This window comes from Nelumbo lutea, chromosome 5 (genome assembly GCF_056320005.1).
Source record: "Nelumbo lutea isolate HS-2025 chromosome 5, American lotus-T2T, whole genome shotgun sequence".
Taxonomy (NCBI): Eukaryota; Viridiplantae; Streptophyta; class Magnoliopsida; order Proteales; family Nelumbonaceae; genus Nelumbo; species Nelumbo lutea.
This window is the reverse complement of record NC_142688.1, coordinates 80,641,633-80,666,295: the sequence shown is the minus strand read 5'-3', so window position 1 is coordinate 80,666,295 and position 24,663 is coordinate 80,641,633. Positions and strand designations below refer to the sequence as shown.

At 40.9% G+C, this 24,663-nt stretch overlaps 1 protein-coding gene and 1 long non-coding RNA gene across 5 annotated transcripts; one reads left to right on the top strand and one right to left on the bottom strand.

Moving 5' to 3' along the window:
- Positions 1–11,598: 11,598 nt before the first annotated feature.
- Positions 11,599–21,381, top strand: LOC148853064 (uncharacterized). Its single transcript, XR_016099243.1, has 7 exons — positions 11,599–11,881; positions 13,573–13,637; positions 13,753–13,901; positions 18,296–18,598; positions 18,690–18,779; positions 20,381–20,741; positions 20,894–21,381. It is a non-coding gene; the product is annotated as an uncharacterized LOC148853064 (long non-coding RNA).
- Positions 13,296–24,553, bottom strand: LOC148853063 (U-box domain-containing protein 35-like). Of its 4 annotated transcripts, none has more exons than XM_088944700.1 (11): positions 23,947–24,553; positions 22,795–22,916; positions 21,929–22,050; positions 20,824–21,035; positions 20,661–20,727; positions 19,841–20,120; positions 18,676–18,777; positions 18,168–18,596; positions 16,468–17,226; positions 13,732–13,828; positions 13,296–13,622 (listed from the first exon to the last, which is right to left on the bottom strand). In XM_088944700.1, exons 1-11 carry the CDS (start codon positions 24,128–24,130, stop codon positions 13,609–13,611), a joined length of 2,388 nt encoding a protein of 795 aa, XP_088800826.1. In that variant the 5' UTR covers positions 24,131–24,553; the 3' UTR covers positions 13,296–13,608. The 4 variants fall into 4 exon arrangements, with proteins under 4 accessions (XP_088800826.1, XP_088800828.1, XP_088800827.1 ...); XM_088944702.1 differs by having other exon boundaries at positions 20,661–20,721; positions 23,947–24,550; XM_088944701.1 differs by having other exon boundaries at positions 20,661–20,721; positions 20,824–21,038; positions 23,947–24,534.
- Between the last annotated feature and the right edge of the window lie 110 nt (positions 24,554–24,663).

Genomic DNA, 24,663 nt, shown 5'->3' with positions numbered 1-24,663 from the left:
AACTCTCTCACGGTACCTTGGCGTTCACGAACGTGATGGGTAAGCTCTCACTAGACAAAAAGGTTTATTTGATAATGACTCTGAACCTTGTCTGACAGAGGCCAAAGGGAAAGCTCATGTGATGAGTGGATATGATCTTTCATAGAAACGTGGTGGGGTTATGCAGTTGAAACAGTTGACTCCATGCACCCCATGTGATTTCCCACATTTCCAGAGACAACTCGCAGTATTTGTCACTAGAAAAGAAACTATCCTGCCTCCCTGGAATCCAAGAAAGGTAATCTCGAAACTTGTGTTATAGAAACCAACTTATTGGTAGCTTCTTTGTCCTGGTGTATTGACTTCGGGGCTTCAAATCATGCGTGTAACTTACTGTAGGGGTTCAAGGTAAGTAGAAGGTTGAGTGAAGGAGAAGTCACGCTCTACCTGGGGACTACTGCAACTGTTACAGCCGCAGCCATAGAAACCGTGGAGTTACATTTTTGAAAAGGAACAATTGTACTGAAAGATTGTCTTTATGTACAAAATTTAAGGAGAAATTTGATTTTTGTCTCAAAACTGTGTGCAGATGGTTATTCTGTTTTCTTTAGTAATACGATTACTATTAAAAGAAATAACAGATTCATAGGGGAACTAGAGAATGGTCTTTATGTTCTACATCCTTCTCTAGAAACTAACATAACCAAAACTGCATCGGCTAAAATCCCCAAGAAGAGAGCCCGTGATACAATTAATCCCACGTGTCTGTGGCATTACCGACTTGGCCACATCGGTGTTGACCGAATCACAAGGCTGGTAAATGATGGTCTTTTGGATTTTTTAACTGTAGAAGATCTTCCCACTTGTGAGTCTTGCCTACAAGGCAAGATGAGGAAACAACCATTTAATGGTAAGCCTCAAAGATGTACAGGCACACTTGACCTTATATACATACTGATGTATGTGGTCCCCTGAGTGTTACGACACAAAATCAACACGTGTACTTCACCTTCACCGATGATTTTTCATGATATGGTTACGTGTATCTAATGAGACACAAGTTTGAATCCTTTGAAAAGTTCAAAAAGTTCAGACACGAGGTTGAGAAAAAGTTAGGGAGAGAACCTCTGTTTAAGGGATTATCTTTATCTCTTAAAGAGAGTCTAGATCCAAATACAAGATTTGGATTAGGAAACTCCTAATGGGATTAGGAGAACCTCTGTTTAAGGCTATAAATAGAGGAGAAGGGTGAACCATAGTTCATCCTTCAAGATTACTGATTCAAGAGAGAAGACAACTACAGTTGGATTGACGCCATCTTCTGCTCTTGCCTTCTCCTGTTGTTGCCGCCATTGCCAGTTCGATCTCCACCTGTAGGAGCGATCAAGAAAGGTTCTTGATATCAGTTTTTGGAAGAAAAACTGATCTGACGTCATGCTCACTCGCCCTCCATTAGATTCTTGGTGAAGAATCAGGTTCTTGAAGAACCACCCTGCTGATTCTGCTCCACCCTACGTTGTGTTATCATTAGTGGGAGCAGTCTTTGGTGATCTCCTTGGGCGTGAACACCTTCTTTGGGAGTTACTACTACTCTGTATCAGGTATATCCCTCTCCACTTTTTGGTTTCAGATCTGGTATGGTTTTGGGTTCAAGATTGATGTTTGAAAATGCAGTTTTATAAAACAGGTAATGTAATTCTCACATGAGTGAGAAATTTTTGAAAATTTGCCCAACCTACCTGTAGGGTTCGGCCATCCATATGATGGACCTCTCATCCCTTCACCAAGTAGGTGACTGCACCAGGCTACAGAACCAGATGAACAACATGAACAACTGGGTTCTCAGCATCCACAACACACTGCTGATCATCACCCTTTGGAAAGTTGACTTCGACGCAGAAGGGCATGGCGTGGTGGACTGGTTGAATATACGGGCAGTTAACAATATCATCCAACGAAGAAAATTCAAGTTCAATCTTAGCATCACCGAATCGCCTCTCCCTTTTGGCAAACCACTGTTTTCCACAACATACATTGAGAAAGACATCTTCAGTTCGGTCACCCTCTAATGTCTCCACGCTAACAGATAGGCGGGGAATGACACTAAGCTAAAAGTGTTCACAAAGATATATAAACAAAAAAGGTGCGAAGACGAAGAACGATGCTTGCAGCTTAGGTCCATGATCTGGTGCACTGTATCGTCCATCTCGTCATAGAGGTAGCCTAGGACATGGAGGCCAACAGAAGTTGATGCCAGCCGGTCACTAGAATAGAAAATGGAACTAAAACAGTGAGAAGGCCATAATCAGGATTACCAGAGAACAGAAAATGCGACGCAATGTACAGGATAAATGCTACAAGATGGCATTGACTGTCTGACTTCCTAACCATGACATCATCTGGACGTCTACTCTCAAATCAAAACGTGATCCAGGCATCAAGAGGCCATTTCCCACGCGCAGTCGATTCGTCATCTTGTGCCTTGAAGACACTGATATCATTCACTAACTCCGCGTACACCTCTGACAAACTAGTAGGATGGACTCAGAATATTGGAGATGGTAAGCAGACACTTCACCACCCAAAGGAAGTGCAAGTAAGGCTGAAACATCCTCCAAAATGTTGCCAAACTCGCTGAAAGCGCCACGGAGATATGCGTCAGGCAGCACTAGTGAGAGAGGAGCGACATCTTGTAACTAACCCCCTCTTTGCCACGGTGGTCCAAGAAACAATCCACGAACCTCAATAGCCCGATGCTGTAGAGCAACCAACAGTACATGAGGTTCCTCAGAATAAAATGCGCCCACACCGAGTAGTTTTTTCGGTGACTTGGAGCCACCTGTCTTCGTTTCATGGCACCTAAAGGAAACGAAACGCTTCACATGACCACAAAGACACATCGGTTCCTTCCCTTCCATGACATCATACTCGCCGTCCTCCCCCCTGGACACCGATATGGGAGGCCAAAAACCCCTCCCGTCATTAGCCATCTTAGCAAATTTGTGCTCGGAAAGAAGCTCTAAGGTGTCAATGTCCTTTACAAAATCAAGAAAGGGACGCTTGGATTTCACAATCTTCTTCTGCCCATGGGAGCCATTACTAGCAAAGATAGATATATTAAAAAAAAAAAGAGAAATAGGAAGCAAAAGGAGAAAACTAACACACATAAAAGGCACTAATAGGACTTAATCAAGAAAGCAAAAGCTAGCATAACAAGGGACTGAACGACGTCCTTTTATAGAAACTTCACACGAGTCTGGCAGCCCAAATAGTTGTAGATTGAATGAAAAGATTATCAGTCACCCACCATCGCATAGCCGAAAAATTGGCTGTTACAATTACACTGTTGCCCTTAAGAAAAGGCAGGGCACCCGGTAGACTAATTTAAATCAGTGCCACATCACAACCACGCAACCCATTACACATGAATGCAAATCAATACTTATACGTGAAGCATGATGAAGAACTTACCACACACATAATGACCGACCATACAAAAGAAGAGGAAGAGATAGGCTACCTCCCAACAGACCTCCCAAGAAACCAAAGCACTGCGAGCCAAGCATGCTCACCAACACACAGGGGGGTTGAAAACTTTGCCCAAACAATCGAAATGCCTAAAGTGTTTCCCGATAGAAAATGCTTTGCAAAATGACAGGGGGACTAAAAATCAAACCATAACCAAAACTATCTTTGGCAAAGCACTTCCTATCGAGAAACAAGGGGGCTAAAAATCAAAATCATAGCCACAACTGTCCCTGACAAAGAACCTCGTATCAAGAAATAGGGAGGCTGGAAATCAAAATACTAGCTTGAAAGTGTCTTTTGACAAAATACTTCCTATCGAGAAGTAGGGGGCTAAGAAGTTCGCCAAATGATCAAAATAATGAAATGCTTCTCGATAGAAATCACTCCATCAAAAGACAGGGGGGCTACGCAATTGACCCCAATAATCAACATAGCCAATGCCAAATCTCAAAGATGAAATCAACAACTAGCTGAAAGATGAACTCAAAACAACCACCCCCGGATGTTACCCAAATAACACCAAGATATATCAAAGACAGGAGTTCTTATTGATAAACTCACACTTACCAATAAGTAAGGGGGAAAATTGTTGGTACATGTTGTTCACCATGACTACATTAACACAAAAGACGCTAAACCAATGCTACATAAACACCCATGACAAGTTCACAACTCGTCACAGATTTGTGATGAGCTTAGATCTTGCACAAACTTGTGATGAGCTTAAAGCCCGCATGAGCTTGCGATGAACTCAAGGTCACCATAGATCCGCGATGAACCCAACGCCATCGCACCGATAATGAACTCGAGGTCACCACGGACCTACGATGAGCCCAGAGCCATCGTGATCTTGCGATGAGCTCAGAGTCATCGCAAATCAGCAATGAACAACAAAATACGATGACTGGCCGATGTCACTCATGATAGGATGCCCAGTAGGATTAAGAGAGACACATAACTTGTGATGAGCTTAAAGTCCGCAGGAACTTGCGATGAACTCAAGGTCAGCACAGATCCATGATAAACCCAACAACATCACACCGGTAATGAACTCGAAGTCACCACGGACCTACGATGAGCCCATAGCCATCGTGAGCTTGCGATGAGCTCAGAGTCAATGCAAATCAGCAATGGACAACAAAATACGATGACTGGCCGATGTCTCTCTTGACAGGATGCCCAGTAGGATTAAAAGAGACATATTAGATTGGCATTGACATCATCTATGCCACGTCAGGTTAGGATACCTACGAAAGGAAGTAGCATACATGTATTGTGAGAATCTTTAGTGAGACATCATCCTGGAGAAATCTCATAAGACACGTGGCGAAACCTTTGCAGTGTCCCCCTGACAACAACTGACACTAAATAAAAAATTCCCTTTCTAAGTGGGAATCAAACTCTTTCAACTCATTCCTTTCAGGACCTCAGGATCTCTCCCTATAAATGGAGCCATGAACCATAATGAACACACGATTCTCTATCAACAGAAGCCCTTAGCCTTCTTTCATCCTTTAAGGAAACCACTGCACGTAGCCTTACTACACCGCACACAATTGGGAAGGCTGCGGCCATGGCCACATCAACAAAGGCACTGAAAGGAGGCCGTTGACCCCTTCCTTCGACAAATATACGCCTGTAAACTCCTCTCGAACACATATAATGATGAAAGTAAGGAATGAGTAATATATGAGGTGGCTGGCCAAACTGAAAAGGAATAGCAAAAGAGAGAACCCCAAGAAGTACTACAAGTACCAACGCGGCATCGGCCATGATACCGAAGACTATTATGAACTCTAGGATGAGATCGAGCCCCTCATCCTTTGCGGGAACCTAAAAGAGTATGTTGGAGGTGACGCTGACTCCTCGTCCTCATAGTGACAGCAATAGGCCGGGACCTAAGCCCCACCCATTGGCTAGAGTTATTGATGTCATCATTGGGGGATCAGCCATGGCTCGAAAGGTATACCCCTGGCAACTTAACATCCAAAGCTTGAGCCTAAAAGACTAAGATAAGAAGATGCCATCTCCTTCACTGACGACGACCTACAAGGGATCTCACTGCCCCACGACGACGTGTTGGTGTTGTCTATCACCATTGCCAACTACGTGGTGAGGAGTGTCCTCATAGATAGTGGCTCCTTGGTCAATATTTTATTCTACAACACATACGAGAAGATGTAGCTGACACTAGATTGGCTACAACCTATAGACATGCCACTAGTAGGATCCTCTAGAGCATTGATTAAACCCGAGGGGAAGATAACCTTACTGATCACGATAGGGACCGAGGCTCGGAAAGTCACACGAATGACCGGGCTCTTGGTCATGAAGATAGGCTCTCCATACAATGCTATCATAGGGAGGCCGACCCTTTATGCACTCAAGGAATCCATCTCATCCTATCACCTCGCTATGAATTTCCCCATTGAGCATGGCATAAGGGGGGACTAGCAAGTCGCTAGGCAATATTATGCTATAGCGCTGAAAGGTGAGAACTGAAGAGCCTTACTGTTGGGAAGAACTTAGCCTCAAGGACAAACTAGCAAGCCGAGGTCGAGCCTGAGGAGACAGTATGAGTTGGGCCGAACCCACCATGGAAGCACCAACATCAGTAGACCCATTGATTGAATGCACCTTCAGACATGCCTTCGGCCAGGCCACTAGAGAAGATGAAAAGCCTTGGCTTGCCTGCCTGTGCTCTATTCATGAGTGGAAGACTAGTGGCTTCACACTTGGAACGTAGAGAACATCTGAATGTATTGTTAATGATGTATACATGACTACTGGAAACTTTGTGAATAAAGTATGCAAGTTCCTTTCACTTCAGCTTAAGTCACTTTAGTGTAAATGTTCTTGTCTCATCCAATCTTTAGGACCCCTTAGCCGAATGACCGGTCGTAGCACACAACCTTCACCAAGGTTATACGCTCGGACTGGACGTCGACCCAAGGCACACGACTCTTAAGAGGGTCATATGCCTAGTTGCCTTCTTTAGCTAAGTCATAAGCTTACGAGACCTCGGCGATTATTAACAAACGACTTTTCACATCGGCCTCAGCCTCAAAGACCCTCCAAAGAAGCGAGTCTCTTTGTAAGCCAAAGAGTTGACATTGGTCCGAGCACCATTTGCTAGACCTTGGCCACATGCAAGTCTAATCTTTAAACCCTTAAGGAAGAATACGCCAGACAGGCTAAGGCAATCACCTCCCTTCTTTCTTGCTAAGGAAGTGGGTCCCGAGACCTCGATGACGAGAGTTGGCCTTGGCTTAACAACCTTAAGGAGGAACGCCTTTGCAGATATCTAAGATATGACTCATGAGTTTTTTGCAAATTATGCCTCTTCGAGGGGGGCATTGGCCGATTAGATAACAAGAAAGGAAAAGATGAGGAAAAAGAAAGACAAAGGCATAAGCTTGGCAAAAAAAATCAAGTGTATTCAGTGCATTCATTGATCATTCAACTCTTTACAAAAAAGAGTCCTTTGATGGGGGAGGCTGAGCCCCTTACGAGAAGAATAACAAACAAAAAGAAAAAAAAAAGAAAAAAAGAAAACAAGAAGCAAAAGGATGTCTGGTTGAAGCCCCGACCCCATGTGAGCGCTTTCATTCAACCTCAATGTCAACGCGGTCGTCGGCTACTTCTTGCTAAGTAGGTTGCTTAGCACTGGCTTGGCCCTCAGCCGGCCCTGCCACCTCGGCTACTTGTTGGCTTGGAGGTTGAAGCCCAAGCTAGTTGACGTCAAAATCTAGGAGCGCTAGCACCTGAGCCTTGGTATCCTCAATGCCCTCCAAGTAAGAAGCGGTGCCGAACTCGGCCATCTCGTCGTTGTGGTCTTCGGAAGCCTTGTACTCCTCCACAGTTTGAATTGAGGCCTCTTGAAGCTTATGCACCGGCTCATCCAAGGAAGCCTTGGTAGCCCTCATCTGCTCCCTCTTTGCTACCAGTTCGGCCTCGAGCTTATTGCAGCACTCGTGCTCCCCATGGGCCACCTCGACAGTGGCCTCCCGGTTGGCCCGCTCTTCGGCCAATTGGTGCTTTAGCTATTTGTTCTCTTCTTATGACAATTGGAGCTGCTACAGCAACACCCCACCTTATTGCACAAGCCAAGAGCGTAGGAGGACGTCTGCAAAGACACAAGAAACCTTCATCATTTGAAAAAAAAACTAAGAGTATAACATCAAGCAAATGAAGATCAAGTCTTACCTCAGCCAGTCTATCTAGTAGGGTATCCCAAACGGCTTGGATGGAGACTTGAGTCCAGGAGTGCTGATCCCCCGTAGGAAGCACCCCCTTGACTAAAGTGCGGCTGATGTTCGAGTAAAGCCCTGACTGTCGGGAACCTCCAGTGACACCTTCAGCTCGACGGTCTCTCACTGCCAACCTATCTGCCCTCTGATCTTAAGGGGCATCTGTCAGTCGTTTGGGAGTGGCCATCCTCCTCTCGGCCTCAGCTGGTCCCTTTGCCTGAGGCAACTCCTTCTTGATAGGCCTCTTCGAAGGCCCTTTGGCTGGGCCCTTCTTGTATTTCACCTTGGCCGCTTCCATAAGCCTGTCCTTCAATCTGCCGTCCATTTCTGCAATAAAAGAAAGACTATGTTAGAGGAAAGATGAGGAAGACTAAGAAGACAACATAGCTAGCCGACAGCAAGATTGCCCATACCGATGGGGGAGGGCTGAGGCTAGCCCACATCAAGGCTTCCTTTGTTATTAAGGGTCCGACGTGAATCATTCCAGTCAGTTGTATCCGAGTCATCACGGTTGACTCCTCATCGCAAATGTATGGCATGATCCTCTCGGTCGGCAAGTTCGGTGTCCCCCAGTCGGATTGGAAAGACCATCCCTTTGGACAACGATCGAAGAAGTATTTCTTCTTCCAGTTGTTGATGGACAACAGGTTGTCCACTACCTTATCCCTTCGGCCATGGAAGTTCCATAGGCTGTCCCCATGGGATGCTTCCTCAAGGGCGAATATACCCTGGAAGACTTTTAGGGTCACGGACACACCTCGGAGGTGAGCCATCACCAACATAGCCACTATGGTCCCAATTGCATTTGTTGCAAGTTTATTGAGGGAGATGTTGTAGTAGTCAAGGATTTCAGGGACAAGAGGACGCAATGGGAAACAAAGGCCGAAGTGGAGGTAGTGCTCATGCACACATACCTCCTCCTTAGTGGGCTGCCACGGCTGGTCACTGACACAGGGGACTCTAACCCTATAGCCCCCCGGGATATGGTACATCTTGAAAAGAGCCCTCACTTTTTCTTTATCGATCTCACTATCAAAATTGGAGCAGGGGAAACACATCAGCATCATGCCTCGGCTTTCAGCCTCAACTAGCTCCTTGGGAGTAGGTTCTTCAGCTTCCTCCAGCTCCACCACTTTAGGAAGCACTGAGGCATTCCCTATGGCTTCAACCCTAGACCTCGTGGAGCCAATACTTTCATTGAGAGAATCCATGCCCCGTTGGTCACGCTTAGCTCCTCCAAGGGCATTCCTCTCCTTTAGTACCCGGACGCCAGGTGCTTGAGGGGAGCTCTCGGATTCATTATTGTCGCTCCCACTACTGGACGAGGTGTTAGAGGAACAACCAGTGTCACTCAAGTTAAGGAGTTCATAACACTTAGGTCCAGAGTTTGAGTATGACATAGTTTGAAGGTAGGAGTCCTTTACCTAGTGTCTGAGTGAGAAAAGAAAGTTTAAGGGATTGGTTGGTTGGTAATCGAGGTCTTTGGGATCATAAGCAAGAATTGAAGGATTGAGCGAATGGTGAGGACTCACTCAACCAACATCCCTATTTAAAGGAAATTTACGGCTCAGATCACTTTGATCCAATGGCCGTAGCATCGCTGACCTAACAACCCGAACCAACGTGTTACACGTGGCGTCGACCTCGGGGAGACGAAATGGAGCCAAAAGAACAAGTCGGTTTGCCCGTTGACATTAGGTTAGGAGCGAACCAAACTAGGCAACCCTCCACGTCGTCTCGTGGCATGATCACTCAACATTGACGCCCGTCCCATGCTCGGACCCGAGCTGGATGACGATGACACCCATACGGGGCATGACCGATGAACATGGACGCCTTGCACTCGTGCTGGCCACTATCTTGCGTTCTCGGCCCATCGTGATCCTCCAATGAAGTGAGAAGAAAACAAGGAAGTACTTGTCACGCAGTTGCCAAGAAGAGTCCTTAGCAGCTGAGGTCAACGCCCCCATGCGACTACATGAGGCTCTCTTCGACTGAAGCCGAGGTCTCTACCCAACGCGCCATCTGACGCCTCCTCATGGCTACGTAGTACTCTTTTAGTTGAGGTCGAGATCTCCTCTCAACACACCATCCGAACTCGGCCGCTATGGCCTCGAGTGTGGGGGGAAAGTGATGTAGGTAAAGACACTTACTCTCATGCATTCAACCACTCCAAGGCACACTCAGCTATAAAAGGGGGTGCTCATCTCTAGGTAAAGATACTTACTCTCTTGCATTCAACCACTCCAAGGCAAGATCAGCTATGAAAGGGGGTGCTCATCTCTAGTTAAAGACACTTACTCTCTTGCATTCAGAATCTCAAGAGAACTCTCCTTTGCTATTAAGGACTAAGCTCTGAGCCCTTGTTTCAAGCCTGGTCCGACCCCTCTTTTGACACTTGGCTAACTTGACCATTGGAGTCTCCACCCCTGGGATAATATCCGAGGCCTTTGACATGTACTCTTCTTCTGTTCACAGGTCGGACCCGTTGGCCTCAGACACCAGCAAAATCCCCTTGTTGCCCTCGGCCCCGTCTTGGGTAGCAACACTTAGTATTGAAGTTGGAAGGTTAGATAAATGATTTATTATCTCTCAAAGGAAATACATACTTCACTTGCTGAAGGACATTGGAAAGTTAGGGCATAAACCCTATAGATAGTTCCATAGACATAAACCATAAACTTGGAGATTGTGAGGGGAAAACATTATTAGATGTCCAACAGTATTAAAGGCTCATTGTCTATGCATGGCTAGATATTGCACTTGCAGTTAGTGTCCTAAGCCAGTATATGCACTCATTGAAATCATCTCATCTTAGGGATGTAGAGAGAGTTCTCTTCAATTTGAAGAAACATCCTGGTAGGGGCCTTTTCTTTACCAAACAAGGCCATACTAGATTGAAAAGTTAATACTAATGTTGACTGGGCAAGTTTTATTGATAATAGGAGGTCCTTTCTTGGTTATTGTACCTTTATAGGAGGAAACTTGGTCAGTCGAAAAAGTAAGAAGCAAATGGTGGTTGCAAAGTCAAGTGTAGAAGCAGAGTATAGGGCTATCTCAAGAAGTAGATGACCTTCTATGGTTAAAGAACCTTCACGGAGTTGGGGTTTTGGAATTCTAAACCTATGTTTGTGTATTATGACAATAAGGTAACCATTAACATTGCTCACAATCTGATTCTCCACGAGAAGACCGAACATATTGAAGTCGACAAACATTTTATTAGTGAAAGAGTTGAAATTGGTGAAATATTTATACCTTTTGCTGGCTCTAGAGAGAAAATAGCTGATGTACTTACAAAGAGTGTTTCTATGGTGTGGCATGAAGATTATGTAACAAGTTGGGTATGCATGATATATACAACCCAACCTAGGGGAGGGCAAGTGTTGTGAGTTGGGTGCAAGTCGGGTTGGCCCGAGTTAACAATTTACACTATTTTGGGCTCGGGCTTGGGTTGGGCCTATTGAAATTTTGACAAAATCCCAACCCTAACCTGGAAAAGTTGCACCCCTAGTTGTGAGATGTATTATTTTTATGTATATTGATGCAAGGGCAGTCTTGTCCACTCACTTATTTTTATAAAGGGCAAATTTCTTAAAGGACCCTTAGGTTTTTGGAAATTTACTCATCCCTACTATTTTGAAATTGCCTTAAAATACCCTTAAGTTTTTTGAGAATTGACTAAATCCACCCTGGCCATTAACCTCCTTCACAATCCTTTCACATGTCTATGTGACATATAGGGTTTTTTTAAAATCCAATATTACCTTTTGTGGTCAATTTTTTTCTCCATTATTATTCAAATTTTCTTATATAAAACTTAACATCCACATTGTAGACTACTTTCATTTGCCCTCACCCAAAAGACTCAATCGAGGAGAACAGAACCCCTCCAATGACACAAAGATTGGTCCCAGGTTCTTGAATGTAGCGGTGGCCTCCTTCAGATCTCTCCGTTTCCCACTCCAAAACACAAACAAGTTAAGATAGACAAAACCGCAAGACCGACAATCATCTGAAAACTCAGTGATATAAGTTTGCAAACCACTGGAGGTCATTGAGATGAATGACTAGGAGAATCATTTTTTGAATTGGGTTCTCTTCCATAGTCAATACAGTTTCAGGTAAGAAATTTACAGTATTATAGATGAAGAGACAAAAGGCCACAAAATCCAAAATTACATTGTCAAAGATCTTATTCCAAAATCACCGATGGAATAAGATCCCATCGCCTTTGCCTAATTCTATCTAGTTATAGCTGTACAGCAGAACAAACAAAAGATATTATTCAATATTGGGATGCCCTTATTCAAATCTTAGTTCAGATTCAATATTGGGCTGCTCTTTTAATATTCAATTGAATCTGAATTCGGTTCAGGAATCTATCGCTAGATAAGAAGGCCATCTTTTTTAATTAAAGAAGAATTGAGGGGTACTGTAGCGGGAGGTTTCCTTTTACATAGGTTCAGGAATCTACCGTGTTGAATTCAGATTCAATATTGGGCTGCTCTTTAATATTCAATTGAATCTGAATTCAGTTCAGGTATCTATCACCAGATAAGCTTATTGAAGGCCATCTTTTCTAAAGAATAATGCGGGGTACTGTAGTGGGAGGTTTCCTTTTTCACAGCTTCAGGAATCCACCGTGTTGCTAATGCCATCTTTTTACAGGTTTCCTTTTTTATTCAGCAAATGAGTACTATAGTAGGAGGTTTCCTTTTTTACAGGTTCAGGAATCTAACCGTGCTAAGGCCATCTTTTTCACAGGTTTCCTTTTTTATTCAGCAAATGAGTACTTTAGTCGGAGGTTGCAACTTGTAAACATGTTTCATTTTGAAAATTTAAAAAAGAATGAGGGATAAAATAGTCTTTTCCATTTTCTGTTCAGGATGGTAACTATAGAGAAAGATTTAGTCAATTGTCAGAAAACGTGAGGTACTTTTAAGGAAATTACAAAACAATAGGGGTGAATAAATTAATTTCCTAAAACTTAGGGGTATTTTAAAAATTTTTCCCTTTTATAAAACATTCTAATATAATAGGGTAATGTGGGTACCGGTACCACCACCCCAAGACATATACATTTCTATCATTCTCTTATTCTTTGATTCTCTCCTTTTCTCTTTACACTTTGTTCTTTATTTCTTGATCTTCTTTGACAGATTACAGTAACTTGTAATATGTAACATATCATGTATGGATATACTTGAAGTCCTATATGTTCATGTTATCAGCTAAGTTATATATTTATCAATCCTTGGAATCTCCCTAGGGTTTTCTCCTTGATAGTAACATTTGTATTATTATGGATACAATTTAAATGTTAAGGTGTCCTAAAGACATCTTTGGATGGTTGAGACTTACAGTTAGGTCTTCTAGTAATCTAATAATCTACACTGGACAGGCTGATGCGAACCATGTAACTGGATTGTCATAAAATCCTTTGATCTGGAAATGTTGTTTGAAACTCTCTCTCTCTCAGCTTTTTTGTGACAATGAGCTTGCCATAATGCATATGTCAGGGATAAGTCCGCACAGTTTTGTATTTATCACATCAAATATCATAAATAATTGCCAATTGGCATTCTGTTTACACGAGGGAAGCAAAACCATGTTCAGCTATACAGAGGCATCTGTACCCAAAAAATGTGAGACCTTTTAAATGACAACATATGCTCATTTTCAGCCTTCACATTGAGCTTTTTGACCTTATTTCTTGCTAAGAAAAGTATTGCTACAGAACTAGGCCTACATCACAATTGCACAATATACTAAACAGCTGACTTCAGATCCTTGCCTTGCTTCCCTACATCAGCTTGGATATTGGCCCCTTTGGATTCTCTCACTGTCATCAACCATCTATTCCTGTGGATTGAATAAGTAAGATGAGTTTCCATGAACCTCTAAGAATAAATTAATCTTCTCTTTAAAAGGAAAAGTTATATTTTAATTCTAAGTTTTTCTCAAGTTATACTTGGTGGCCTTCCTGTCACAGATAAAGATGATGCGCTTGATCGACTCCTTGAGCTTTCATATCCAGATTGTACAAACTGAGGATCACTTAAAATATCCTGCAGAAAAAAAAATCAACAATTTGTCAAGTCTTCTGAATTATGTTCACCTATGTTGCAAATTCTGAGAAAGGTACTTCAGGTTTTGTGTATGAAATCTATGCCTTCCCTGTTTAACATGTTTTTTCATTGTACTAATTGTATCAAGAAGGGGGAATATGGGAATGCATACTCAAAGATCATATCTACAAAAAATATGCTGGGCATTTCACATTTTCAAGAGTTGATATCCATTGTTGAATGGTTACTTAGATATGTAGATACAAATTCTGATGACAGTAATATGGATACACAAATATGACTTCATTTAACAAAATAAAGGATATGGATAATAGATACATAAGATGAACTAATGGGAGATTTTTTTTTTTTTTGTAGAAACTAGGGGTAGAAAGAAGGGACCTTAAGGTTAGCTCACTATAAGGGAGGTGGCTGTGGAGACTGCTAATACATAGGGATAAATTGTAGGCTAAGGTGATTTTAAGCATTCATGGGCTGGCGGTTGAGGGCTGGGATATGGGAGAGTGGGCTTGAGCTACTAGTGATTCTCCTTGGAAATCTATACATGCCATCCTACCATCCTTCCTACCTTCCATCAAGTATAACCTGTGCTCTAGAAATCTTGAAAAGTTTTGGGAACATGTTTTTGTGGGGAATTTTCCACTAAAAGAACAAATTCCCTTATTTTCCATTTTTAATTATAAAAATGAGCCAGTGTCCACTTTCTTGACTTCGTCTGAAGTGGGTTCTGAGTTTGAATAGGATTTGGGTTTTAGGAGGGGATTTAGAGATTCGGATATGGACAATGTCTTGCCTCTACTTCAAATTTTGCAAGGGTGTTATTGTATCCATAAAAATTGGATTCCCAGATCTCGACTCTATCCTTTTTCTGGTACTTTTACCTGTACCTCTTTTTTCAAAGCTTTGGCTCAATCCTCTGACAGTCTTGGGCAACCCTTTCCCACAAGGGAAGTTTGGGGTAAATTGGTTCCTCCAAGGATTGGGGCCTTTTGTTGGGAAGTCTTGGGAATGATCAACACCTATGATCTACTTCAAAGAAAAAAGGCTTTTTGGTACAAAACCTATTTGAATCTTCTACTGTTAACTGGACAAAGAAGAGGGGAAGAGTAACTTTTTTTCATTTTAATGAAATTTTATTTTTATTATAAATAAAAAGAAGAGGGGAAGAGTGTTGTGGAGATGTATAGTAGCTGCGATTTCTGAAAAGGATAGGAGTAGGTCACTTATTGAAGTAATCACTACTAGAATGGTTCATTGGGTGAAATCTATGGATTTATTTGAAGATATTTCTACAATGTCCTTGCTGAATAACTGGAAGGAAGTAGTATCTTCAGCCCCTAGTAAAACTGTGTCCTCTCCAATGTGGACTCCACCAGATTTTGCTTCCACTAAGTTGAACTTTGATGATGGTAGTGAAGGAAATCCTGGCCCTTAAGGTATCGGAGGAGTTTTCAGGAATGAGGAAGGTGAGGTTAATTTCTTTGTTTTCAGGCCCAATTGGTGTAGGGACTCACTTCGAGCTGAGATTTTGCCTGTTTTGGAGGGTGTATAAAGGGCCGAGGAGCTGAATATTAGCAGGTTGATGATTGAAGGGGATTCAAAATTGGTAATAGGCTGGCTAGAGAAGGAGGATGACAGCATGTGGAGCTACATTGATGAAAAAAGAAAACTTAAGTGGCTGACTTAGTGTATGAAAGTGAGACTGCAGTGGGTTAAAAGATGTGCTAATTCCTTTGCAGATGCACTTGCCAAACAAGGGGTGGGAAGGGATAAAATGTTTTGGACTATGCTGTAATCCCATTGTTCTTTGTGGGGAGAGTTAAGAGAGTTTACCTCTCCCTCCTGTACTTGTATCCTCTTTTTAATTCTAATAAAATGGTTCTGTTATTTATCAAAATAAAAAAAGAAAACAAATGCAGATACACTAACAAACATGCTGATATCATGCTTTTGAATTTTATAAGCTACTTATCTTTTCAAAGACTTGTATCCTGCATATTGATCAAAGCTTTAAATAGCGTGGAAGTTTCTTATGGTAAGATCTGTTAAATAAACTATTTATACATTTTGTTGAAAAATATATACATATACTGTTAGGGCTTGAGAGGTAACGTCAGAAAAATATATACATATACTGTTAGCACTTGAGAGCTAATGTCTGAAAACAACAAAACCTATACCTACACTAGAAGCATCCATGCATATATGGTATTAGCATTATTTCATATTGTATTACGACAAGTTTTTTAAAGATGTCCAGGTGTACGGATATTGTAAGATGGTTATGATCTAGAGTGTTTTTGTGCCAAACTGAATATCAAATAAACTTAAACCTATTTCTGTTGAAGCAATATTTTTGGGGATTATCCAATATCTTTAAGACAGTTCAGTCTTGTGATATAATAATAGATTAGATGGTTACATTCATCTAATGCAATAATGTGTAGCAGACTTCTAGATGGACATTCTGTGTGCCCTGTTCCAGGCTCTTCAAGAGGTAATTGTAACCTACCCAAAAGTTCCAATTGATACTAAAGTAACTAAATTAATGCATGTGCATGTAGGAGCATTTCTATAGTTTCTAACTTTGCATCTCTAAGTAAGTATTTTCAACTCACATGGTTCATTGAAATGTTGCTATGGTTTGGTGAGGCACTTGCACTGCCAACCAGGACAATGTTGGGCATGTTTTCTTCAGCAAGGTTTCTTAATCTGTTGAGCTCTGGCAGGACTTCAGTTCCTAGATCTGGTCGATCTTTCCTCCTTAGCTCTGAACACCTTAGTGATAGCTTTGCAAAACACAATGCCTCTTCGATTGGCCAGTCAGGAACAGCTGGGTCCAGCATCTCAGTGAATTTCCCCTTCTCAATAGCATGTTCAACATGGTGTGTCAGGCCCATTGGTGGCTTGGCTGTTATTATTTGTAGAAACATGATCCCCAGGGAGTAGATATCAGATTTTATACCAAGCATGCCAGTTTGCTGGTATTCTGGATCTATATAGCAGAAAGTTCCTGCAGTTGATGTCATCCGGTACTGGGTAACATTGTCGGCAACATTTGGAGGAACAAGCCTGGCCAGGCCAACATCACTAATCTTGCTGACATAGTTGCGATCGAGCAAGATGTTTGCAGGCTTGAGGTCACGGTGCACTAGTGGCTCTGGCTTAGTCTGGTGGAGAAAGAGCAACCCTGTACCAATCTCTGCTGCTATTCGGAACCTCACTTGCCAGGAGAGAACTGGGGTGTTCCCTCGGCGGAATAGACGGTCTTCTAGGCTTCCATTGGCCATGTATTCATAGACTAGGCAGCCATACTCAGGGCAGGCTCCAAGGAGGAGAACCATGTTAGGATGCCGTATGCAACTCAATATTTCAACCTGCATTGGAGTTTTCAACAAAATAAAAGTAAAAGAAGAAGGTTAAAAGAAGAAAAGCTATTTACTGAGGTTAGTATTGAATTCTGGTATGGGAAAGGATATGCACAATGAAATAGGAAAGAAGGAAGTAAATGGCAGCATCGATGTTAAGATTGAAAGATCCAAACTCTAATGGAACATTAGTTTCTAGTGTAGACATTTTGATAAGGCTACTTGCATTTGGATCTATAAATTAATCACTGTACTTAGGTGGCATAAAACACAAGATTATAATGATAATGTTTTATGCATTCTCAATAAGGATTACTGGGAGTATCAGAATAAAAAGGGCATCCCAGTGCACGAGGCTCCCACCGATGTGGGGTCTGGGGAGGGATAGATGTATGCAGCCTTACACGTGCACATACAGAGAGGCTGTTTCCAAGATTTGAACCATGGTCACCCAGGTCCCAATGGAGCAACCCAACTATTGTGCCAATATCTTGTTTGATAATATAATATGTAGATACAGTATCTACAATATTTTGTTATGGTGTTTCCACTGATATGCTTGTAGGCATCGAATGCATACACTTCAGGCATCAGATGTGAAGTTAGAAAGATGTAGGCTTTGTTTGTGATTCTAGTCTAGTTCATTCAATTAAAACAACACCTCAGGTAGGCATATATTTAATGTGTATGGACTTGTCTCAGTGAGGACTGGCGGTTGAGTGCAATCTCACCCAATTGCTCAAGTTTTCTAGAAAATTGTCTAAGTGCATTCTTTTGACCTTTTTGGGTATTTTGTCCTTCAATTTCATTGGAGTTTTAAAGCCATTACCTCTTTAACCAAATCTTACTTTTGATCAAGTATTTTAGCTCTGGAAGGCATCTATATGAACAAATTTGAGTTTAAAGTCTTGATGCATGAACAGAAAAAAATAACTTTTTTTAGTCTGCACCTCCTGCTGAAACTGTTGCCTTCCTTGAGCTGCATCTGGTCGCAGAACCTTGATTGCAACTGGTGTATGATCCAAATAACATTTATATACTGGTCCATAACCCCCTTCTCCAATCTTCCGAGTTTCAGAAAAATATTCAGTTGCTGCTTCGATCTCCTCAATTGTGTATTTCCTGTACCTGCAATCTTTATGTGCTAGAGATTCCAGCACCTTCTTCCTCTCCTCTGATTCTTTGATGGCCTTCATTTCTGCATTTAGTCTCTTTTGTGCTTCCAGCTCTGCAATCCTCTGAGCTGCTTCGGCTGCCTCAATGGCTGCCTTGCACTTAGCCTTCTCCTTTTCTGCAATTGCAAGTGCGGCTTCCTCAGCAAGGCGTGCCTCTTCTAATCTTCGCTCTTCTTCCATTTTCCAGCGATGGAGCTCTCTTGCCTGTATGGTGAACATCTTGTTTAAACTTATTTAGAATCACAATTCATAAGTTTAAGAATCAAATTCAAAGCCTCAGTACCTTCTGTTTTGCAGTGAGTGCTTCCTTGCAAGCTGTACTATACATGTCCATTGTTTGCTTGAGCTCTAGCTTTAGCCTCCTCATCTCGGCTTCCACGTCCTCCTGTAAGCTCCAACTTAAGAATCTGAGATTTCTATGGTTTTATAGTGCAATTAGTTTACATGATTTTGCATTACATTTGTAATTTTATATTTCATTTTGCATTTCATTAGATCAGTGTGTACATGTAAAAGAGGAAACCTTGATTGTCAGTTTTTAAATTAGAACAAGAAGCTTATCCATGACCTTGAGAATATCAAATTGATCCCAACTTTCCAATCTATGCATTTGACACAATGAAAAATCATTTAACAGAGCCCTTTTGAAAATTCTGGGTCAAGTATGTATAATAGTTGTCAAGGTTGATTTTGTCACCTGAAATCCTAGTGGGAGAATATTAAATTGATCTTAACTTTCCAATCTATGCATTTGACACATTGAAAAATAATTTAACAGACAGACCCGTTGAAAATTCTGGGTCAGGTATGTATAATAGTCTGTCAAGGTAGATTTTGTCACCAGAAATCCAAGTGGGATGTGGTGAGTGGTGGCTTGTTTAGTCTACAAACTAGTGTTACATGTTCTCTCCTAAATGGATGACATCTGTATGCTGTAATGGACTGACATCAGATTCTTACAGTCCATGGATTCTCAAGAGAGAGTTCTATATAACATTATCCTTTATATGCTTGCTTATTTGACAAAACCAAATTTAAAAAAGGGGCACCGACATTCTCAAGTGGGAAGTCTGAATAGGTATCGGATGCTCCAGAATTCCCAATATGAATGTACCTCTGAGCATGTACACACAGACCGTGCATTGTATTCATGTAGCAGTCTGTACTTACATGCTCAAAGGTGTATTCCCATTGGAGATCCATTGCTGGATCCTCCTAATAGCTAGCTAGCAGATTTGTATGCCCCATCAGATTACTATTTTCCTTTCAATTCCATGCAACATTGCCATACATGCATGGCACCTGTATTGGTAGACCATTGTTTCACCTCACAACTTGTGCAAAAGAGGGGAAAACATCTGTTAAGGGTGGATAACTAGAGCATACATCAATGCATATTATGTATTTTGTGTAGGGTTTTTTGTTCTTATCTTTACTTGTGTCCTTACCATAGTCTGTGATGAATCACTTTCGTGTGAGAAGGATGATATCCCATGCATAGAATGAAGATCTGATTTGGGTCCTGACTGTACTGACTCGAAACTTTGGAGGTCTAGGTCCGAGCAATTTGACAGCCGTGGTGTCCGGCTAGATTCGAGATGGTCATATATTGGAGGGAACATACGATCTACACTTGGCCTGCCAGAGCTTACAAATGATATATCACTATCTGGCAATGAGATCTCTCCATAAGATTTTCCATTCAAGCCCCTCCTTGTAAACGGTGACCTGGTTCCAGTGATAATTGCGTTAGTTCTTTCAGCTTTAGTGTTAATAGATAACAAAACCATGGATTGCCAAAATTGTCAATTTTCCTTTCAAAGTCTTACAGCTTTGAATAGTTCTTTCAGCCTTAAGGGCATGTTCTTTTCCTTTTGGATTTTGAGAGGGGAAAAGTTGGTCAATGGGATTTTGATTCCCATTAATCAAGATATCCGTGTTTTTTTTTTCAGATTTATATAAGGTTTATGAAAAATTTATTTTTTCAGGTGTCACCCATCTCTCATGTGTAAATAAATTTCCCGCTTGGATGGGACAAAATTGTTCAGTCATTTTTTTATTTACCTGGGAAATAAAAGAACATAGGAAAAGTTCATTTATTGGGATAAGTAACTTCCCGAAAAGTGAACAGGCCTAAGTACAAATTTAGCATGGACAAGGAGGATTTCAACACCAAAAAGTGAGATGAGAACCACCAAGAATTTTTGGACAGTAAGACATGCATTGATCACTCTTTCTGTTCGGATGGTTATATATAGTATAACTTACTTCATGGATTCGAGTTCACTGTGTATGCTGTTGCGGGGGGGCTCGAATGGTGACAATGGAGCTGCTCCTAGGAGGACCCAGGTAGTTTCACTTAGCCATATGTTTTGAGAAAGAAAAGTAGGAAAAAACATGCATGATAATTGATTTATAATTAAAAACAAACCTCTTGAACTGTATGAGTTATTAGACTCTACAGGTTCAGACTTGATACTGAGTTGGTTCTGTGCTTGTAGTTGGTTTCGAAGTGGGGATACAGTTGGAGCTGGACGGGAGGCGGATCTCACTGATGAGATTTTCCCTTTAGAGATGACGTACACTGTGCAGAAGTCTGGTGCCCCTTTTGATACAGTGGTTGCTACGTCTGTACTCTTGAATCTTCTGAGAAACAAGATTTTTGAAGTTAAGCAAACTGGAATAGCTTCTATCAGTCAATGCTTTGATAGAGAATTACACTAATTCCATGCATGAAATGGGATAGGTATTTTTTCTAGGCAGATCTTGGAATTTATTTGGGTGAAATGGAATATATGGTGCACCAAGTGCATCCTGCAGCAAAGAATGTGAACCAGTGATAAAACAATACGTTATAATTACATCTTTAACTATGAAAATAAGCTGTTAAATGTGAGTCAATAACAAGTAACTATGCGACATCTTTAATATGATTGATTAAGATTTCGATTTAATCATTTAAATGCAACAAATATTAGTGATTGCATTATAGTTGTACTCTTCTTTTATTTTGTTCCTAAGCCTTAACTTTCATTTTTTTCCTTATTTCTTCTTTTTCTTCCTTCTGTTTCTTCTTCTCTTCCACCCTATTTCTTTGACATCTCTGTTCATAGTTGATTCTATTTCTTATGATTAAGATTGCTGTTATTTTGAATTTATACTATTTCAGATTGACATTGATGGCAAAATTCTTTGATATCTCTGTTCATAGTTGATTCTTTGACATCTCTGTGGCATACAACCAACTGATCCTACTTCATTTTCACTCTCTTATAATCCTATTTGCCTTATTCAGGTGATTTTATTTTCTTATTTTCTTGATGTTGCAGTGGTCTTTGTTTTAGAAAACAAATCATACATATTGAGGAAAACCCTTTTCATAAAACGAATCCTATTCATTGTGCTTTTCTCATTGATTTAAAGTCTTAGATTCAATGATACTCTACAAGGTTACATGCGCAATGTTATATGCTATCTAGCTGTGTTCTGTTTTATTCTACTGTAACTCATTGGCTGCTAGAAAATGAAGAAATTACCTCATAAAGCCATTCTTTGTTGAGGCACCAACGACCAAATTCTCAATTACATTATGGGAGACATACTCAATTAAAGCTTTTGCTATGTCTACATCTTCAATTACAACGTCCTTGCATTGTATCTGGTGCAAATATTCCATACAGCAACAAACTTTAAGGATAAAAAAATGATAGTTGGCATATAACATTAACTCCTTGTATATATTTCTACCAAAAATTTTTTGAGACTGGCAGGCCCTTGTGTTGTCTCAGGGAAGAAATTCTGGAGGAGCCTGGATCTGCTGCAAGCAACAAGCATGTGAACATGTTGAGAGCACAGAAATCAGATTAGTGCCCCACGTATACATCTCAGCGTGCATTGGGACCGTCTCCCGTACTTGTCATGGGGAGATGTTCCCAATACACGGGTGGGAGGTGTTGTGGGGCACCAATCTAATCTCGAGAGCGAGCACAACATCCAGTTGCACTTCAAGTACAACTTCCATACTTGTCATAGGGAGATGTTCAAACACCCTTTTGCTTGCATTCAAAGGGTACACCCATCATATAGCATATAGGGTGTATCTAATTGATACGTTGAACCTTGCTTGCAGCACATACCACCAAAGTGTTTCTAAAGTTTTCTGGTATTTCTTACTGAAGCTTCAAAAGTATTCTAGTATTAATTCGACTATGATATGGAAAAGATATGATTTCTGAAAAACATTTGACCAATCAATTGGAATCATAAATGTGATAGAAAACAGGTGTTATTTATCAGAATTCATGAATGGGTTTTGATTGATCAAAACTCTTTCCATACCATATATTTCCTGCATCATAGATTTTCCCAGAGAATAATAGACCTATCTATATATGGAACCTACATCTTTCCGTGTACAAAAGCAACGAAAGGGAAGGAACAATTCCTTGGTTTGGCCATCTTGTTCTTGCCTATATGTTGATGCGACATCATCCCTAACATCAGAGATTGAAACTTGGCTTCCCGCTGCAACCACAAAAGAAATAAACTAAAAATCAGAGAGAGCATGACCATGCCATGAAAATGCAATGAGAAGCATAGTTGTGAAATTGATGAAGAGTTCATGTAGTCTAATGCTATGAATCTGCCTGTGTTTGAATTTTAATCAACTAAGTGCTGATTGAATTATTAAGGGAATTTTGCATCTTACATGTTCAACTTAAGGAAATTCTTCTGATATCAAAGCAAAATCAGAGTTTCAAATATGAATCAATGTATTTTGTTGTATAGTTATAATCAATAATCATGGTGGATATCTAATTGTCATTTAAGTACCGCTTATGGGTCACCACTGTTATTCTGTAGAGAATTTCCTTTCATAGTTCTTTTTTACCTTTACAAGATTCATTGTTAGGTATATAAACATTAATCTAGGAATCCACTCCCCTCTCCAATCTCCCAAGGAAAAACAAATAAATATTGTGAAAAAATTAGGGCTAGCCACTATCAAGTATGTGCTGATAATATTAAAGAAAAAGACAAAAATAGAAGTTATTTAATATGTTTATTTAACTGCATTTCTCTATAAATTAATAATATCCTCTATGTGCCCTGTGGCATTGCAGAATGGGTAAAATATCTACCATTAGAAAACTTGGTTCCTCAAAATATTATTGGATGAGAAGGTCTTTACCCAATGCTTATCCTCACATTGTGGGCAGACCTTAAGCATTTTTATCACTAAGTGGCTGCTCTAGGTAGGACTTGAAGCGGTGTTCCTGTGAATCTCAGCTTGAATCATTATGTAACCACCAGCATTTCTACCATTAGACCAAGAAATGGCTCCTCTCAGAATGTTATGGACGTTAAGATTGTATAAAAATGTACTGGTTTTCTGGAGCTTAAAAGGTTAAAAAAGAACCCTATTGCCTGTTAGACAAATTAAAGCAAATAGGGTTGAAAATGGAATTAAATTGCCTTCTGTCTGAATTCTGTAGTCACTTGTATGCATGCCCATGACCTAGTATAGTGCAGAGAGAGAGAGAGAGAGAGTTACTTGGACTAGGAAGAGTTGAGGCCTTTTGGTTGACATGAATTAGTATTACAGTTTGGCCTTTGCCGAGAATATGATCAACAGCCCACTTCAAAGAATATTGGCTCCCTTTGTCCTTGTCAATTGCAACAGCTACCAACCCACGTGCATCGTCCTTCCTTTCTGAATTTCCCTTGTTGAGCCACATTGTCCTCTGTTACTTCTCTCTCCAAATTCCCTAATCCTTGTATGCAGAACAACAAAGAAAGCCAGACGGTGAAGCTTGAAGGAAGAGAGACTCAATCAATATATATCGATCTCCCTCTTCTCTTCTCTACACTCTACACCGATGAACAACCACCGAAAATTTTGCAAACTTCCAGATCAGAGAATGAGGAAAGAGAAAACAAAATAAAAATTTTCACATCCCATCAGATTCGTTTTTTATGAATTTGTCCCTAAAGGTTCAAAAGAGAGAATTGGAAAATCCATTTACCTCTCTTTCTCTTTCTCTTTCTCCCTCTCTCGAACCTCTAGAGCTATTAGTTGCATGAAAAGAAGGAACTTTAATAATAAACTCCTTGTTTTTATTATTTGTTTGTTGTTCAAATTAAAACAGTTTCTTCGTGTCCACCTCTTCTATTCGCTCTGTGTTCTCTAAATTAAGCTTTTCTTGTTCCTTTAAAATACACACCACACAATAACACTTCTCCCTGAATTCCCCCGATGTTGGCGGGCAGT